The sequence below is a fragment of the Charadrius vociferus genome, unplaced genomic scaffold, assembly GCF_000708025.1.
Source record: "Charadrius vociferus isolate BGI_N301 unplaced genomic scaffold, ASM70802v2 scaffold16, whole genome shotgun sequence".
NCBI classification, from domain to species: domain Eukaryota; kingdom Metazoa; phylum Chordata; class Aves; order Charadriiformes; family Charadriidae; genus Charadrius; species Charadrius vociferus.
Window position 1 is genome coordinate 3,671,742 of NW_009649167.1, and position 20,339 is coordinate 3,692,080.

At 41.3% G+C, this 20,339-nt stretch overlaps 1 protein-coding gene across 1 annotated transcript in view; it reads left to right on the forward strand.

Moving 5' to 3' along the window:
* FREM2 (FRAS1 related extracellular matrix protein 2) overlaps window positions 1-20,339 on the forward strand; it is a gene marked incomplete at its 3' end in the record, with an annotated part of 121,711 nt that overhangs the window by 5,639 nt on the left and 95,733 nt on the right. Inside the window, exons 2-3 of the mRNA XM_009888426.1 lie at window positions 7-4,342; window positions 7,681-7,770. Coding sequence (XP_009886728.1) covers window positions 7-4,342; window positions 7,681-7,770 — 4,426 coding nt within the window. The remainder of the gene's footprint in view (window positions 1-6; window positions 4,343-7,680; window positions 7,771-20,339) is intronic.

Genomic DNA, 20,339 nt, shown 5'->3' on the forward strand with positions numbered 1-20,339 from the left:
CGGGAGGCGGCAGGCGGTGGGGCGCTGCTGAAGCGTGAGTACTTCCAGGTGCTGGTGCGGATCCGGGCCGGGACTGAGAACGTGGCCCCCAAACCCAGCTTCTTGGCCATGCTCATGATGGAGGTTGACCAGTTTGTCCTCACCGCGCTCACGCCTGACATGCTTGCAGCTGAGGATGCAGAGTCACCAGCAGATCTGCTGCTCTTCAACATCACCTCGCCCTTTGGCCCTGGCCAGGGGCACATGGTCAGCACAGATGACCGGAGCTTGCCTGTCTCCTCCTTCAGCCAGCGGGATGTGAGGGAGCTGCGCATCGCCTACCAGCCACCCACGGAGGACTCAGATCGGGAGCGGCTCTTTGAGCTCGAGCTGGAAGTGTTGGACCCCGAGGGTGCTGCCTCAGAGCCCTTCGCCTTCGTGATTGTGGTGAAGCCAATGAACACCCTGGCACCTGTGGTGACCCGCAACACTGGCCTCGTGCTCTATGAGGGGCAGTCACGGCCTCTGTCAGGCCCCGGTCCAAGCCCCAACCTGGTGATCAGTGATGAGGATGACCTTGAGCAGGTGCGGGTCAGTGTGGTGGCAGGGCTGAGGCATGGCCACCTTACTTTGCTGGAGGACACCCCAGTACCTGCTGCCCCTCGTAAGCACTTCACAGTGGCTGAGCTGGCAGCAGGCCGGGTCATCTACCAGCATGACGGCAGTGAGTCTCCACTTAGTGACAACCTGGTGCTGCGGCTGGAAGATGGTGGCTCTCGCCACCGTGTTGAGTTCCTTTTCCCCATTACCCTGGTGCCCACTGATGACCAGCCACCCCTACTCAATGCTAACACAGGGCTGGCCATGGCTGAGGGTGAAACAGTGCCCATCACCACCCGTGCTCTTAGTGCCACTGACATTGACTCACAGGATGCCATCCTGCTTTTCACAGTGGAGTCTGGCCCCACTGCTGGGCAGCTCCTCCTCCGTCAAGCACAGCCACCTCCTGGCTGGGAAGAGGAGGAAGAAGAGGAAGGCTTCTCTTGGAGGAGGGTGCCAGGTTTAGCAGGGAGCTCCCTAATCTATGAAAAGCCAGTGAGAGAGTGGCTGCAGCAGGACATTGTGGAAGGGCGTCTCTATTACCACCACGTTGGGCCTCACAGCCCTGGACCTGGTATTGTGTTGGACCAGTTCGTCTTCAGAGTCCAGGATGACAATGACCCACCCAACCGCTCCGGACCACAGACTTTTGTCATCCGGGTGCATCCCGTAGACAGATTAGCCCCAGAGCTGCATAGCAGCAGCAGCCTGCACTTAGTAGTTGCAGAACAGCAGGTGACCCCACTGCGAAGGAAGCACTTGTGTTACACAGATCAGGATTCAGGGGACCGTGAACTCCGCTATACAATAACCCAGCCCCCCACTGACACGAACCACCCTCCAGAAGTATATGGAGCCCGCCTTGGATCCCTCGTGCTGACTGAGGATCACTCTGTGGAAGTTACCCACTTCACCCAAGCCCAGATCAATCATCACAAGATAGCGTACCGTCCCCCACAGGAAGAACTGGGGGTGGCTCCTCATTTGATTCAGTTTCAGTATCAAGTGCAAGATGCAGCTGGCAATGCAGCTGAGGGGACTTTCACCATCTACCTGCAGCCTGTGGACAACCAGCCTCCTGAAATCACTAATACTGGCTTCACTTTGCCTGAGGGAGGCAGCCATGTCCTTAGTCCAACTGAGCTGGATGCCAGTGACACAGACACTGAGCTTGCCCGTCTCAGATTCATCCTGACCCAGGCTCCTCGGTATGGCCAGTTGCAGCTTTCTGGGTACAGTTTGATTCCAGGAGCTGTCTTCGGCCTGGAGGATATCAGACAAGGGCGGGTGGTGTATGTGCACAGTGGAGCTGAAACCAACAGTGATACCTGCAGGCTTGATGTGAGTGATGGGGTTCATTTTGTGCCCATCACACTGAAAATGAATGTGCACCCAGTTGATGATGAGGTTCCTATGCTACGGTTACCCCCAGGCACTCTTGGTTCCTACCTGGATGTGCTGGAGAATGGGGCTGCTGAAATCACTGCTAATGTCATTCAGGGCACAGATGAGGATACAGATGACTTAATGTTGACCTTCATTGTAGAGGATCCTCCTCAGCATGGGAACATCCTGGTCCAAGGGGTGCCTGCAGAGAGATTTTCCCAGAGAGATGTGCTTGATGGTGCTGTGGTATATGCTCACACTGGTGGGGAAATAGGCCTTCTGCCCAAAGAAGATACCTTCAACCTTACCTTGTCTGACATGTCTGAGGAATGGAGCGTCAGGGGCAACGTTGTTCAAGGAGTATCAGTCTTGGTGACCATTCTTCCTGTTGACAGTCAAGCCCCAAAGATTTTTGTGGGGGAGCAGTTCATGGTAATGGAAAGTGACAAACGGGTCATTACTCCTGCTCACCTCAGGGCTGAAGATGTGGATACTCCTAATGATGATATACTCTGCACCATTGTTGCTCAGCCCACATCTGGCTATGTAGAGAACATTTCTCCAGCCCCAGGATCTGAAAAATCCAGAGCAGGTGTAGCTATAAGTGCTTTTACCTTGAAAGACCTCCGTCAAGGGCATATTTTTTATGTTCAAAGTATACATAAGGGTGTGGAGCCTGTTGAAGACAGATTTGCTTTCCGCTGTTCTGATGGTATTAACTTTTCCCAAAGGCACTTTTTCCCTATTGTCATTATGCCGATCAATGATGAAGAGCCTGAAATCTTTATACGAGAGTTTGTTGTGATGGAAGGCATGAGCCTGGTTATTGATACCCCTATCCTCAACGCAGCTGATGCAGACATCCCTGCTGATGAGTTAGTGTTCACAATCACCAGACTTCCCAGGCATGGCCACATTGTGAACCAGCTGGTCAATGGAACTGTCCTAGTGGAGAGCTTCACCTTGGATCAGATAACAGAGAGCTCCAACATACTCTATGAACATGATGACTCTGAGACAAAGGAGGACAGTTTTGAGGTGAAACTCACAGATGGTAAACATACCATTAGGAAAATGGTACTCATCATGGTTATTCCTGTAGATGATGAGACACCCAGAATGGCCATCAATGATGGTTTGGAGATTGAAATAGGGGAAACTAGAACTATTCATAACAGAATATTGAAGGCTACTGACCTGGATTCTGAAGACAAAACCTTGACATACATTATAAGATACGGGCCAGGACAAGGCCTCTTGCAGAGAATAAAGCCTTCAGGTGGAGTTGAGAATATTACCCTGGGGATGAACTTCACCCAAGATGAAGTGGATAGAAACTTAATTCAATATATGCATTTTGGCCAAGAAGGAGTTCGTGATCTTATCAAGTTTGATGTGACAGATGGAATAAATCCTCTCATTGACCGCTACTTTTATGTGACAATAGGTAGCATTGATATTGTCTTCCCAGATGTAATCAGCAAAGGAGTTTCTCTGAAGGAAGGAGGGAAGGTAACCCTTACTACTGATTTGCTTAGCACCAGTGACCTGAATAGTCCAGATGAGAACTTAGTTTTCACTATTACCAGAGCACCTGTTCGTGGTCATCTTGAATGCACAGATCAGCCTGGGGTACCCATCTCCACTTTTACTCAACTTCTGTTAGCAGGCAATAAAATCTACTACATTCACACTTCAGAAGATGAGGTGAAAATGGACAGCTTTGAATTTGAGGTGACTGATGGCTATAACCCTGTATTTCGTACTTTCAGAATTTCTATCAGTGATGTGGACAATAAGAAACCTGTCGTCACAATCCACAACCTGGTGGTGAGTGAAAATGAATACAAACTGATAACCCCATTTGAACTCACTGCAGAAGACAGAGATACACCCGACGCATTGCTAAAATTTATCCTCACTCAAATACCAGTTCATGGCCAGATCATGTTCAACAACTCCAAACCAGTCACCACCTTCACTAAACAAGATCTAAATGAAAATCTCATTAGCTACAAACACGATGGCACAGAATCAGTTGAGGATAGCTTCTCTTTCACTGTTACGGATGGCACTCATACAGATTTCTATGTCTTCCCCAACACTGTGTTTGAAACAAGGAGACCTCAGACAATGAAGATACGAATAATGGCTGTGGACAACAGTGTACCTCAAATTGTAATAAATAAGGGTGCTCAGACTCTCCGTATTCTAGCCACAGGTCACATCGGGTTTCTGATTACCAGCAAGGTGCTCAAAGTGGAAGACAGGGACAGTTTACATGCTACGCTCAAGATCAGAATCACAGAGGGTCCGCGCCATGGCTTCCTGATTCACCTGGGGAAAGGCAACCATAGCATCAGCCAGTTCACCCAAGGTATTACAATACTCCATGCTTTCTTGAGATCACTGGTGCTAACCACTATAATAATTGATCGGAGAAAATTTCTGACAGTGAGCTTATTTTAAATGGCTTTGTACTTTTTAGTTCTGTTTATTATTTATTGCATCTGTGACAGCTTTAAACAGGAAAGGGGGTCTGCTGGATAAACACTGAATAAAGGAGCATCTTTGCTTTGGAGAGCTTACAGTCCACATGACTGTGATTTGGACTTTCTATCAGTGATAGAAATTTGGATGACAGATTTGGCTGCACATGATTCCAGATCTTTAGAGGCAGAGTGCCGCCTTTAAACAGTTTTATTTAGAAAATGTTACAGGAGTGGCCAAGCTATTATTAACTAATGGTCATACCATGGCTGGGCTATCAGTTGCTATACAGTCTGAGTGCACTGAACTGTAAAAGCAAAATCATTTCCCAAACATGGGGAAATAACATATTATGAGGGCATTTGTTGCCTTAATTACACAAATCTTAACCACAAAGTGTTTGTGGTAAATTCAAAGGTAATGTAAATGTTTTAAAATTATGTCAGTGGTACTTACTTTTTACATGGAAGTAAAATACTAGATGGTATAAATAGGATGAAAACCACACGTGCTCTATGTTCTGAAATAAAGCCTCAACAGAAGGCTATGAAGTAACTTTAATTGAAAGGGGAGCATTAGCTATTCTCCAGAGAATTTTCCGTGTTACTTTGCAATGAGTTAATAGCTGGTTAATTAAAAATGAAATGAGGTTTCCTGGAGCCCCTTGCAGCTGTGAAGTGAGCAGACAGCACAATTGTATGGAGACTTAAAGTTAAAGGGGTCCAGACAGGCTGGGGTTTGGAGGTGGTAAGGCTGGAGATGAACACTTGTAGTTGTATTTCATTTCACAGAGCCCATACTGGTATGTTACAGTCTTGGCTGTAGCGATGTTCTTGTCAGATGCACCAAATCTTGAAAACAGGCCTGATGGACTTTTGAAGGGCTGTAGTGCCCTAAGTTTTGCAGTGTTAGCACAAAAAAGAGGATGAGGAGGGACCAAACTATGTCTAAGCTTTGGGAACCACATCATCTCCATAAATGTAAGACTTCACTAGTGAACTGGGAGTAGTATTAAGAGTGTGGTTGTCAGAATAAGTGAGAAACAGAAGAGAATACGAGTAAGCAAATAAACAGATTATCACGTTTTTAGTGGGTTTTCGATTACATTGGAGAATGTACAATTACTGAGTGGATGTTTCTTGAAAGCAGACGACTGCATAGCACATCCCATTTTTTCGAGGATGGAGGGCAGTCAGGATAGGTACATATTCCATTCTTTTTCGTGCCATGTGGCCAGGCGTGCATTTGTCAGGTGACCAAAATGTAGTTGTTACTTGGCCTGGCAATAATATACCTTGGTTGATGTCTCAGCAATCCATGTAGCCTCCTGAGGCCAAAGATATCTTCGTGGCTACTCACCCAAATATGCAGCATTTTGCAAGCAATGATTTTATTCAGCATTCAACCCTGATAATGCTTTTTATCTTCTTTTTCAGGCAAGTGTTTTCAGAGAGACAAGAGAATGATATTCTGAAGTACATTTGTTTCTTAAAGAATAGATATTAATATATGTAACCTTTAATAATCACATCCATTTTGCAGAATTTTAAATGGGAAATCAGTGCGCTGATCTAGTGGAGATAATTATTTTTTTTTAAATAGAAAATTTTGTGGGATGGATTTCAAACTTATGTTGAAGAATTCCAGTGTCACATTTATATTTAGCAGGCATTGTAGTTATACAGTAATGAATTGTGCTTACAACTAGGAAAGTTTTAATATAACCAAATCAACTGTGGAAGGAAAGCGTAGAATTGCTCAAATGACTCTGACCATGTTCTTAATGAACAGAAAACAGGTCATTCCTTTGCAATTCTTTTGACAAAATCGAGATGTTTGGATGACAAGTGGCTTTTTTGATGAGGTGGTCCTGGTCCTGCAAACACTGGCTCAAGTGCTTATCTTTATATATGTTGGAACCATGGATTTTGATAAAGGCTACCCACAAGGCCAGAGCTGAGTACTTGTGTAAGTGTTTGCAGGATGAAAGATTTATTTTCTCCACTGGCATGAAGAGGTATTTGTTTGCATCCTCTTTACAGCCCCATGAATTTTTGATCTTTAACTTTCAAACATTTATGGAAGAGATTCTTCAGTGACATATATGTGCTGACAAGGTTGTTAAGTTGTTTGCTGTAGAAGATGTCTGGCAACTTTTGGAACTGAGGATTTTGAGGAGCTCTGACAAAAGTGCTTTTGGATTCTTTTTACTAATGCCCTAATGTGGGAGGAGAACTTGGGTGGTACTTGAGCTCCACTTTAATGCTATTAATTTCTAACACTTGTTCTTAAAAAGGTGTCAGACATGGATTTTTAACAACAGCAGTCTTTCAAAGAAAGTGACGAAATTATTTTTTATGAATTACATGTTTCTCATCACTGCTTAAGGAAACCAGAAAACACAATATTAATAAATATTTGTTTACCTTTTACATGCTTGCTTTATTGCAACTGATGATTCAAAATTGTGCATTGAATTTTTTCTTACTTAATTCTTGTTTGTCTGCTTTAGTTGCACCTGTATGACTTCTTAGAACAGTCAGTCACTGTAAATGTTTATGCACTATTTAGGACAGTTTGTATAGATTATATGGCATATCGTGTGAAAACATGCTGATAGGAAGGATGGTCTGTTGAAGAGGGCATTTTTGTAGGGGACTAAAGTGATTGAGATCTCTCTACTGCAGAATGTGTAGAGATATCCTATCCTAGAGGTAGACCACATTCCAGAAGTAATCTAGTTCTAGAGGTGGGGGTGGGAGGGTTGTATGGACTAATTTGTCTTGCCTCTTGAATGGAGGGTAGAACTTAACATAGAAAATACCCTGGGTTTTGGTCCCATCTCAGCCACAGATTTTCTGTGACTTCTACAGTACTTCTCAGGATGAAGAATGACAGAATCAAAATCTTAGTAGAGATTCACCTTTGTTTACGAAAATGCACCACTAAAAATATGAAATCTTTCTGACTGTTGAGCCCATGTTTTTACATTTCCTTTCTGTTCTTTTTGTAACTACGTCTTAAAAGAAAGAAGGCACTGGGGAGGGTAAGTAAAGGGAGGGAGAACCTCAGTGCTGTTAATACTGAAATTCCTGAGCTCTGCTGTAGAACCTTGACCTCTCTCTGTTGAAGCTAAACTATTTAATACATGTCAAGTTTTCCTGTAAAAACAGTTTTCTACCTTCAGCATTTAAAACAAAATCTATTTTTCCTGACTATTTCCAGCTGATATTGATGATATGAAGATATGCTATGTTTTACGAGGGGGTGACAATGCCACCAGTGACATTTTTCATTTCATGGTTGAAGATGGTGGTAAGTACTCATTATATCTGTGCTTTTGTTGTTCTTGAAAGAGAAGGAGTTTAAGTGTACTTCGGGAGTTTAAGAGCATTAACTTTAATTGAAGGAAGTCCGTGTTATCTCCTGGAATATGATTTTTGTTATGACTTTCCCATATTATGGACTATTTCTGGTGATTACAAAGCGAGATGTTGATATGGTAATTGCATCTAATGAACAAACATTACTCTAGCAAGAAAGTGAAATTCTCTAAGTCTACTCAGATACCTGGTCTTTCTGTAGTTTTACCTTTGTATTCCCTGTCCAGGCTCTTTGCACATAAATTCTCACAAGACTTTCATCTTGAGAAATGTTTTAAATTTTGATTTACAATTATGGTTGCCTACCTCTTTAAAGGTTCCAGTTATAAGACTATTTATATGGACGCATTGTCTCTGATGTACATGTTGCATAGAGTTCAAGTTCTGATTCTACCTCCTTAACATAACAGAATCCTCAATGGCTTGTCAAAGATCTCTGTTGGGTGACTGATGTCAATTCTCTTAATTAATATGATTTTATAGGACTGTGGAGGATGCAAAAGGAAAAAATAAAAACAAATTGAGAATACTGGCATATACTTGCTTGAGGAAAAAAATATGTACTTGTTTTTTTGTTTGTTTGTTTTTAAAGAACAAAGAAAGAACAGTTTAAGGGGTAAAAAAAACCCAAACAACCAAACATTAACAGGCCTTTTTTTGTCCTATCTAAATGTCTGTACTTAATGTGGATATTCCTAAATGTAGATATTCCTGTGTGTGGTAGCATGTGGCTAGATTATGTTACTTTAATACCTTTTTTAATATGTGGTATATAGCTCTATGAGTAATTGGCAATGGATTTTATTAGTTGATTTAATAATATACTTCGGAAAAAATGCTTCAAGTTAGCTTATTTTCAGCTCATGTGTACTCAGCTTGTGTTACTGCTTCACAAGAAGCACAGCCAATTAATGGTATTAAGATCAGCGAACAGGGATTTGTCCTGTCTGGCATAGATTGAACAGTTTTGTCACCGTCTTTCATTGCTGGGAGTGGGATATTAAAGTATGCTCTCCTGTTCGTTGTGCTGGACAAGCACAGAAGAGACAGTACCTCTAGAGACTTTTGAAAATGTCTTTGCAAATCTTTGCTGTATCAGAGAACAAGTAGCGAGATGAGAGTTTGTAACACTTGACTTCTTTTCCTTATATCTTTTCTTTTAACTGAGATAAAGGTTAGAGAAATTTAAAGCTAAGTAAAGATAATGGAGCTATATTTTCTTAGTAATAGCATTATTTTCTTGTGACAGGTGTCACCACATGGTGACATTGTTCATGATTTTCAAGTTGTTCTTCTGGTAGGTGAACAAATACTCAGTCCTGAGATACTTGAAGATTTCATATGATGGGAGTAACTAAAGCTGGAGAAAGTTTACTCTCAGCGAACTGATTAACATCAGTTCTTAAAACTGAGTTGCTCCTTGAGAATCCAACGTTTGTGAGACTTCCCTCCACGCTATTTGAACACTTTCTAGTGGGAAATGTGTAGTTAAAGCAAATTGCACTTAATATATTCTGACTCTATACCAAGAATTTTTCTTTCATTGGAAAGCTGGCCTGCCACATCTGCTTCTACTTGGCAGCCTGTCAATTGTAGCAGCATGCTATTTTTCATAATACAAAGAATCATTATGGTAACAAGGTGCTTGCTGATTTTTTAGAGGCTTTGGAACTTGTGACAACGTTATCATCTTGCAGACTACTTAGCTAGATGGTAAGATAGTCTTTGCCTTCCTGAGGCTATTTGTTGACACAGTGAAAAATGAGCTGTATTGTATTTTGGAATACTTCTGATTTTCTGCTTGAATGAAGATGGTAAAACTGTATTTAAAAGAGATGAAGTTGTGATTAAAACATTAATATTTGTCTGTCTAAAATAACTCAAATTTATTAGCAGTGTCTTCAGAATCTGTAGTGGGGTAAAAAATACAGCAATTTAATCTAGCTATATTTCTGCCCTCTTCAGAAAGACATCAAAGCTAGTGTTTTGCAGCTCAGGTACATTTTGGCAGAATTTCAGTTGTACCAAGACTATTGTTTTAGTGGTTTTGATTTTAAGCCAGATCATTCTAGGAGACTAAACACAAGATCTGAGTGAAAGATGCACAGTACAACATCCGCAGTAGAATGGCATGCTTCAGACTGCTGTCTCCTGTATCAGGAATTTTGCAGTAGTAACAAGTTTGTGATGGCTACCACACAGTGCCGAATGCTGTAAATTAAATAAATGGGATTTTACTTAAGCTGAATTGTGCCATAGTCCATAAGTGATCCAGTTGAAATCAGAAGGGGTTTCAAAATGTGATTCAGTGAATGAATATTTGCTCCTATTATTCAGCTACTGTTAATTTGAATAAGTAAAAAAAAAAAAAAAAAAAAAAAAGAAGGAAAATCTTGTGACCCAAGTATTTTATATCTTCCAGTCCTCTCATGCCTCAGCGAGGGGAACCTACAGCACTAATCCCATCTCTCTTCAAATAACATGAATTAGAAAGTTGATTTTGCCCCATACCTGTAGTGTTGCCTGTAAAATACTCTTATGTGTGTCTTGGAATATTTGTTCATAGTCTATGAACTGCAAATAGGAGAAGAAAAGCATGACTTTCTCTTGCTCCATCTTTTGATGGTTGATCTGCCCCACTCATTACACTGTGACTTAATAGAACAAATGCAGAAGCTTTTTTGTCAGCCTCTGACGTGATGATATTCTGGGGCCCGAGTCTGTTATCTCAGGCAACTGCATGGAGGCCAAGTATAAGAAGTCGTCAGACTGCATTGGTGTGAATTTAGTTGTGGATCCAGAATTTTGTTTATCCTCTTACACATGGCTAGCATTTGTGGTATGCAAGTTAGGGCAACAGCAGACTAGGTGGGAAGTGAGGGGAAAAGAGCCAAGTCAGCACTTTGCCAGCTCTTGGCCCTTTGCCTGCTCTGTTTCTTCCAGCAGGAGCAAGGTGAGTGCCATGCTATGTACCACATCGTGACTCAGGGTCTGAAAGAGTGAAATATGGTACTGGGACAAACTTCACTTGTTGGCTGAACGAGAAACCTGCATCCTACAGTTAGCCAAGAGCATAGACCTGCTGTATTCAAACCAAAATTAGAGGTTTCACCAGAAAGAGCTGGTTGAAAGCTCTGAAAGAGTCTTACTGTCAGCATCAGTTACTTGCATATATATGGCTGTAGCGCTTTTCTGGCTTTAAATGACATATTTCATAAGAGTAATTAAAAAGTTAAATAAATTGAACACAATTCAGCTATTTATCAGCACTAATATTTCTAAAAGTAGAAAAGGTTTTAATTCTTCCTGCTTAGGGATTTAGCCTCAAGATGGTCTGCTATAAAATGAGCGAGCCCTTGCATTTCTGTCCTACTTAGAACAAGAAGACAATGTAGGCTATTGGATGCTGCTGACTTAACTGTGTGGTGTTTTGAAAGCAGCTACCGTAGTTCATAATAAGAATTTGCTTTCTGTTTTGTTTTGGATTTTTAATTTAAAATGATCATGTGGAGATCTGTTGATAATGAAAAAGTGTTATGAGTCCGCTTTAGCAAAACCTTGAAGAAAGTAAGGCATTTTGTTTTTCACAAAGGTTGCAAATTAGTCTCAGTTGAATCTCTTTCCTCAGCAGTGGCCTCCACATTCCATTAACAAGGTGGAGAAAAAACTCTTCCTCCAAGTGCAAGCCTGTGACAGTGGTGAACCCTGATGTTTATATTATTAAATTCTTAATTCAATGATTGGTAAAGGCACTGATGCTAGCAGAAGGCAGGGAAGACAGGATTCTTTTTCCTGTGGGGTGATAACAAAATGGAAATCTAGAGTGGTAGTTGAAGTCCTGGATGTGTTTGTGGTATGTAAATTTGCACACTACTGAGAGACTCACTAGACTGAAGAAAAAGATCCAGCTGAAAACACCTTAGCCTGTTAATTAGTGAAAAACAGACTCACAGAGTAACTTAAATCTGATAGCCTTAGTGAGAAAGTGCAGTGTCTGCAGCAACTTCATAGTACTGAAAGCTTGGGGAAACTGGATATGTACGGCACTGCCCAATATATGCATGGAGTCGGTGCTTCAGCTATGCAAAATGGCAGTAATCCCTATGGAATGAAAGTTAACACAGAAATTAGCTCCAGTGTGTTCAGCTCTTGTGCCAGTTTCAGACAACTGCACACTACAATTTCACACTACATCCCTTGTGAGTTGTCTGAGGCATTTTCACTCCTTACATGAGAAACGAGCACTGGGAATGCGAAGTTAAAACTTAAGTCCATCATTTACCTTCAATTTATGTCCTTCTTGTCCGTTTTTTTAATTTCACTGTAGTAAGTCATAACAATTGAAAAAGAATATGGATCTAAATGTCCACCTATCCAATCTGTAGAAGATATTTTCTCATTAAATGTGCAGTTTCAAATAATGTGAAACTGGTTGAACTGGTTTAAGGCAAATTTTTGCCCAGATTCTGCTGATTGCGTGTAATAAAAAAAAACCCAAAACATACCCCAAAGCTGGCACTAAACTCAAACCCCAGCTCAGACTCCATACCTCCAGAGGCAATATCGGTCAAATACATTCCTTTGCCCAGCAATGGGTATTGGGGTCTGGAGTAGCAGTACTGCAGCAGTACGTTGAATGCCAGTTGAAGAGCAGAGCTTCTCTGTAAAGGACTATTGTTGTCTTCATTTTTGCTTCACATAATAAATATTCTTTATTCTACTTAAGTCTTATGGTTAACTCTGAAACATTCACGTTCAGACCATGTAAAATCAGTGAAGGAATGTTCATCTCTTCTAAATAGTGATATTTTTAAAATATGACCTTGTTCTTGACATGCTTGTTGCTTGGCTGGTGCTCTCATCACAGTAGTCTGCCTTGCTTGCTCCTCCTTCTACCCTGTCTGTCTTCTGAAGCTTGGGGAACGGTCAGCCAGGACTGTAGCAGCCATGGAAGAAATTCATGTTATGTGCCTCAGTATTTTTTATTGCAAGAGGCTTGTGCCATTCTAACAATGTTTTGCATACAGAGTCAGTTCCATTAAATTTTCCCATTTTGAGGAAAAAATGAGATAAAGCTGATTTGGGCCTGGAGCATTCTAAAAAAAAAAAAAAAAAAAAAAAAAAAAAAAAAAAAAAAGATGGAGCAAGGGGGAAGCCCATTTCCTCTTCAGCCTTAATTTGAGCCATAACCTGTCCCTCCCTTACCTAACTCCCTTCTCGGCTCATTGCTTAAGCGGAGTCCTCCAAACTGCTTCCTTAGGGCTTCTAAGTGGTATCTTGCAGTACAGTACCTCAAGGGTAGAATGGTTTCAGAGGGGAAGTAATGACAGATTCTCATGTCCATTTTAGGAATGTGAGGATCACTAGGGGAGGAAAGAAACAGGATTTTTTTTTTTAAATTTCAGGCTCTTTGGGCAGCTTTTCTGACTTAAAGCCAAAATGTTGCAAAGCCAAGGCTCACTGAAACTGGTGATATACATCATTAGCTAAATCTTATTTAAACTTTTCATGCCTTAACACAGCGCTCCGTTCTCCTGTACTAACATTTGGTGAAATCCCCATTGAGGCAAGAATCTTTCAAAACCAATTCCCTGAAGTTAGCCTTTAAACCTAATTTCTGGGAAAACTTCATAAAGTTGTCCCATATATGTTTATGCAAGAAATTACGTTAATTAAAGAAGCACCTTTCTACTGCTTAGAGAAAGCTTCCATTAAGCTTGTGAACTATAATTATTTAATCTGTCATCCTTCATTTTATAAAAAAATATATCTATTTTTAGGAATTTCACTGTTCTGGTAGGCTTTATTAATTTGTGAGTGAATAGTCTTACACTCCTGAGTATAATTATTAAACTAAAACAGTTGTCAGTGCTGCTTTTCAAAGCTGCAACACTGATGTGTTTTCCTGGGTGAGCTACAATAATAGTGTAGGAACAGACATTTTGGACTCATATCTGACAGTTCCTAAAGAAGCAGACTGGTAAAATATCATTGGGAATTATTTGCAGCATCCTTGCTTGACCTCACATGTGGCATTTGGGCACAACAGTCTTGGCAAGAAACATCAACTACTTTTATCTTTGGCTTAAAAATGAGGGCATCACATGTTGGCGGTACGTTTGCCATCACTTGCCAAGTACTGTATTGGATTCTGGTCTGTTGCCAGGCTTGTTGCTGCTGTTTTGATATACTCTAGGTTGGTGCCCAAACAATTTTCCACATGTCACACTTCTTACTGTAAGTATTACCAAGGGATTTAAATAGTAGTTTGACACTACAGTTTATAAAAAAAAAAGAACAACCAACCCAACCCCCCAAAATCCCCTCAAAATAAACCTTTCTGTAAATAAAAAATGAGTTTATGGGGGGGTTGTAGTGAATGTGGCTGCAAGGTCACAGCAAAATTAATATGTGTAGAGATGACGTATGGGCCATATAGAAAGTCTAGTACAGACCTTACTCATCTCAGTGGAAAGGTTTTCATTGCCTTTGATACCAGTTATGTTGGTTTCTTTATATCGGTGTTTTAGACTGACTGCTGGAAGGGACCGAATTTTCCCTTTTGAACTTGAACATTACCTTATCCTCCAAAAAGATACATAGAAAAGAAGGTCTGCTTTAGCCAGATGAAGCAAAATGGGATTTGGAGAGGAGAAAAGGTAGTTGTTTGATTCGGCAAGAGAAGTTTTGTTTGTTTTTAATTATTTGGTTTCTTCTGCTCCCCATCCTGGATTATTTATCATTTTTAACAAAAGCAAAACTGTGTAATTGAAGGTGTGAGTTTAGGTACTGTTCTGGATTAGGAAAGGAAAGGCAAGGCAATTGTGTTTTTAATTGCCTTATACACCAAAGTTAGGGCACTTTGTCCAAATGTGGAAGACTCAGATGCATTTCCTTCCTTTATTTCAGAGGCTTTGAACCCATGCTCCCCATAGCGTGCCCTCACTTATATTCTGGCCAGTTTTTTATTAATTTTCTGTTTGCTTCCTGTGTATATGAATTCTGAAATACTTTTTTGAATATAGCCTGAACCCTGATGTTCCACTGTCCAACTAAGTAGTGTTATCATTGGGCGAACAAATTCTCATTTTTTGCGTGTGCTCCACCCCCCCTCCCTCCGCCCCCCATATTTTTCCTTTTCTGCTAATACCTGCTATTTTCCACAGAATAAAACAGCTTGAACAGACTGATTAGGAGCCCTGCATTCCAGAATAACCTTTAGGCTGATGGTTTAGATCAGGTTTTAAGGTGGGGAGATTTTGGTTCCAGTTCTCTTTGAAGTCGGGACCAATAGTCTTGTCTTCCATGTAGAATGAGCATCCCAGTTGCTGGGTTGGTTGCACAGAAGGGAAATCTCTCCACACCATCACATGGGGATAGATATTTTTCTAGTTTTAAGCTGAGGTCACTTGCTGAATAATCATGCTTTTACAGAACAATGTATTCGCAACAAAATTGACCAGCTCAGCTCTTGGAGTGGCATCCTGCTTGCTTTACCAAACTGAATAGTGCCATTGATTTCATTTGACCTGGTCCAGTGAGAGGCAAGGAAGATAATGCTCAAGATAGCACTACTTAGCAGGGTGCTTACTTAAAAATAATCCACAATTTAGCTTTTATATTCTTATGATACGTAATAAGGCCCAGCTAGCAGCAAAAGCAGCATGACAATGAACAGTAAAAGTAGGTGAAAATGCAAGAATTAAAGGGATTAAGGAGACACACTAGGCTTGAGTGGAAGAATTGAGAAGTCTCAGGAGTAACACTGATTGCCAGTGACATGAGAACCTGTAGAAAGACACTAATTCCTAAAGTGAGCTATTATAAGCCTGTGAAATTATATTGGTTGTTGCTTGGAAATATTTTTGATTCAGACAGACTAAAGAGGTCTAGAGAAGAATGAAATGAGAGAAGGGACACTGGCTGCTGTCGAGGAACCCTGCTCACAGCAGCCCAGCTTATTTGATTTCCCAACCTGGTTTCACTGAGGGATTCTAAATAGCACTCAGGATGAGTTTAGCATTTTTCACTCCACTTGCTGGTTAACGATGTAGAGTCCCTAGAGTTCCCATAAAGGCTCATTTGATCACTAGATTAAGTGTTTCTGGGAAGTTTCTTCATTTCTTTAAAAATTAGTTTACTATTTATACAAGAGGGATAAACATATCTGAAACAAACTGCAGATATGTGACAGTTTTCCACCAAGAAAAGTTAGTGAGTCCACTAAGAATCAAGCTAAATTAAAAATGCAGAAAAGGTAATGAAGGCATACATTGTCATCAAATTTTTGCAATTTGTCCATCTTAATTTATAACATTCTCGCTATTGCAAGAAAAACTCTCCGCAGCAGTATAACCATGTATCAGCAAACACATGGTGGATTTTATTGCCTGTTCAGGATAAATTAAATGCTTATTTGTATTACATTATGTAATTAACTTATGTTTGCCATGTTGTTACTGTGGTCTGGTAGGCATTGGGAATGTGCTGAAACTGAAACTTTATGTAACCATTGAGTGATGGAGAAATAGAAGCCTGCTTGAAGAAAAGGCATCCAATATGTGTACGTAGCCTTTCTTGTAGCAAGCAGTTATGATGAAGAGCAGCCATAACAAAGAGTTTAGATGAGTGCTGGTTTAGCATCACTTCAGGGAAGGTAGTTCAAAGCAATGAACTTTGGAGTTTTCCTGTGAAAGTTAGGCTTCTCTTACTCTTTAAAAAGCGCAGTGTACTTGGAGGTATCTCTTCTCACCTAGTCTTGCACAGCATAAGATGTATAAGACTGTGCAGGCTGAAAAGCAAGTCTGCTGGAAAACAGAGTTACAAGAATTGGTATATTCATTTATTCTGTTTGCCTTGCTAAATCTTACAATATAAGGACCATTCGTGCCTTATCAATGTCTTTGTGTACTTTCTGGGAAAAGGAAGACATTAGTTTTATTTCATAAGCCCCAACTGTGTTTGGATGATGTTCAAATTTTCCCTGAAGTTGTATGACCTGTTCTTTATAATTGACATTGAAGAATTTAAGAAGAGGATGTTAAGAGCCAGGAATAATACAACCATAGAGAAAATCCTGTTAGAGTAAATTAATGAATTAATTTGACTTGTGTTGATTGTTGCTGGGGTTTGGCCTAGATGAGAATTTCTTAAGTCAGTATATTGTGGCTTGTTTTCCCTGGGGTTTTCTTCTGTTAATCTTTGTTTTACAGATTTAACTAATTAGTTTTTGGTTTTAGTAGTAGAAAGAATTCCATTTAGCAGTAGGCCCTTAGGAAGCTCTTTGAAAAGACAGAATTTTTCTTTTTTTTCCCCCCTTTCTGAAGAAGGATTTTAGCTTGTTTAAGTTTGAGTCATTAGTAAAACATTAATTCATTCAGCTTGATACAGCATTGCCCTGAATGTTTGCCAGGATTCCAATCTCAGCAACTTTTAACTTAAGTACCAGCATAGCACTTCTGTCACTCTGCTGTATAATGTGCATTTTCTTCAAGACTATAGGAATGCTGTTGCCACACACCTTGCTGGCTTTTAAAGCTTTGTAGTTAGGGTGGAACATAGTAATTAGAAAGGGAATTGTAAGGATACCTTTAAAGAAACATTTGAAGACTAATTCAAAGTCCAATGCCTCCAGTGAGGCTCTTTGCATCTAGAGGTTTGTGGTTTGGTCCTGCATTAGTGAAATCTAGGAGAATATTTTTTTCACTTACTACTGTGATGTTCAAGAGCAGGTTGTAGAAGATAAGGTTCCCAGAACTCATGCATGCTATTATTTGCTGTCCCTAAAACTATTTTACCCTAAAAGTTTGGGGTTTTTTTATTTTAGGGCCCTCAAAGTATTTGATTTCTTATTCTGATGTCTCCTCTTTAGGCAGTGCTTGTGAGCTCAAGAACCCGAGACACTGCAACCAGTTAAAAAAACACTGGAGTACTCTGCGTATTATTTTAAGACTTTCTTGGGCTTTGTGCTGAATTCATTCACTGTCTACACTGTTTAATCTCAGTAATGCCCTTTAAACTGTCTTATCATTACAGTAGAGGATTTGTAGTACTGTGTGCTCAGATACATCCCTCCTGAGAGAACGGCACTGAGAGTCTTTTGGATAGAGATATAAGATCCTAATGAAGAGGAAACTGGTCATTACCTATGATTTTTTATTTTTTTTTTTTTTTCTGGCAGATGCACAAGTGCATCATTCTCAGGGATTCTTCCTCAAGGATAGGTGATGCAAAGATTTAAGATCCAAACGGCAGAACTTCTCTAGTGGGCACTTTGAGTGGGATTATGTCCTGGATTCATCCTAATCAAGTGGAGGTCCTTAAAGTGCTGAATTTATAGCCGTGATAAATTTAGGTTACCTCCATAACTGCTGACAAAATGACAGACAGCTTGAGTGTGAGGAAATTTAGATGTGGCACAGGAGCAGTTGCTCTGAATTCTAATCCAATTTTGCCCATATTTCTCTTTCCATGTGTCTGTAAAATTGCATCAATCATGTGAGTATTAAGCAGGGCAGCTTTCAGTACTGGCAAGATTTATAGGTTATTTGGTGAAGTGGACGTTTTCAAGCTCATGGACTGGTTTGGGCATTATGCTAAACATATGAATAGACATGAGATGGGCAGTGTCTCACTTTTACTTAACAAGTCACTGCATAATATATTCATTGCTGATACTTGAGACCTGTACTCAATTTTCTCTGCTGCTCGAGGAAGCTTAAATAGATTTTTCCTACACAACTGCTGTAGCCTTTAGGCTATAGGAAATGTGAGGTGAAACCTTCTCATTGAAGCAGAGTCATTTTGCGTGGAATGAGTAACTCTTTGCCGTCGAGCACAGGTCAGGTTTCCTGTCCCACTGCAGCAAAACCAGGCCTTTTTGGGCTGCTGCTCAACTCTCGTGAGTTCTCTGCTCCATCCAGCATGGTGGAAAAGTTTCCTCTTTTCTTTCATAATCTTCCTGCATGTGAAAGCCTAGCTCTCTATTTTCTCTGGCCCCTAGGAGTTTCCACTTATGCATGTGTGGGTGATTGTCCAGTTAAGTTTTCAGCTCTCTGCCCTCCATCTCCATGCAATCAAACTTTTTTTTTTTCCTTCCCCTGTCCTTTTTCTGCCTCCTACTTGCTGTATATAGTCTGGTTGTACCAGGAATCATTGAGAGCTAATCAGATTTGAGAATTTGAGAACTGGCTTACAGATAGAGCTCAGAGGGTTGTGGTTAGTGGTGCAGAGTCTAGTTGGAGGTAGGTGACAAGTGGTGTCCCTCAGGGGTCGGTGCTGGGCCCGGTCTTGTTCAACATATTCATCAATGGTCTGGATGAAGGGATAGAGTGTACCATCAGCAAGTTTGCTGATGACACAAAACTGGGAGGAGTGGCTGACACGCCAGAAGGCTGTGCTGCCTTACAGCGTGACCTCGCCAGGCTGGAGAGTTAGGCAGAGAGAAACCTTATGAAGTTCAACAAGGGTAAGTGTAGGGTACTGCACCTGGGGAGGAATAACCCCATGCACCAGTACAGGTTGGGGGCTGACCTCCTGGAGAGCAGCTCTGTGGAGAGGGGCCGGGGAGTCCTGGTGGACAACAGGATGACCATGAGCCAGCAATGTGCCCTGGCGGCCAAGAAGGCGAATGGCATCCTGGGGTGCATCAAGAAGAGTGTGGCCAGCAGGTCGAGGGAGGTCATCCTCTCCCTCTACTCTGCCCTGGTGAGACTGCATCTGGAGTACTGTGTCCAGTTCTGGGCTCCCCAGTTCAAGAAAGACAGGGAACTGCTGGAGAGGGTCCAGCAAAGGGCAATGAAGATGATTAGGGGACTGGAGCACCTTTCTTATGAGGAAAGGCTGAGGGACTTGGGTCTCTTTAGTCTAGAGAAAAGAAGATTGAGGGGGGATCTTATTAATACTTACACATACTTAAAGGGAGGATGCCAGGGGGATGGGAGCAGTCTTTTTTCAGTGGTGCCCAGTGATAGGACGAGGGGTAATGGGCATAAACTTGAACATAGGAAGTTCCATCTTAACATGAGAAGGAACTTCTTTACTTTGAGGGTAGTGGAGCACTGGAACAGGCTGCCCAGAGAGGGGGTGGAGTCTCCCACTCTGGCGACATTCAAAACCCGCCTGGACGCTGTCCTGTGCAACGTGCTGTAGGTGACCCTGCTCTGGTGGGGGGGTTGGACTAGATGATCTCCAGAGGTCCCTTCCAACCCTAACCATTCTGTGAATTCTGTGAGATGGTTATCAGATGACTATATCTGCTAGGGACAGAGGGATGCCTTTTCCTGGCAGGGACTGGAAAGAGTTGAGTTAACCTGTGCTCCTGCAGGGTCCTGTTGTTTGTACACCAGTGGCACGTTGGAATGAGACAAAGCAAAGAATTGCTTTTGGTACTGTTTTGCCACCAGTGAAAAAACTTGGTCGAGAAAAAAAAAAAAGAGCTATGCTTGACGCTCCTGAATATGTTCTGAATCCTTCACCCTTCAGAGTAGCTGGAATAGACAG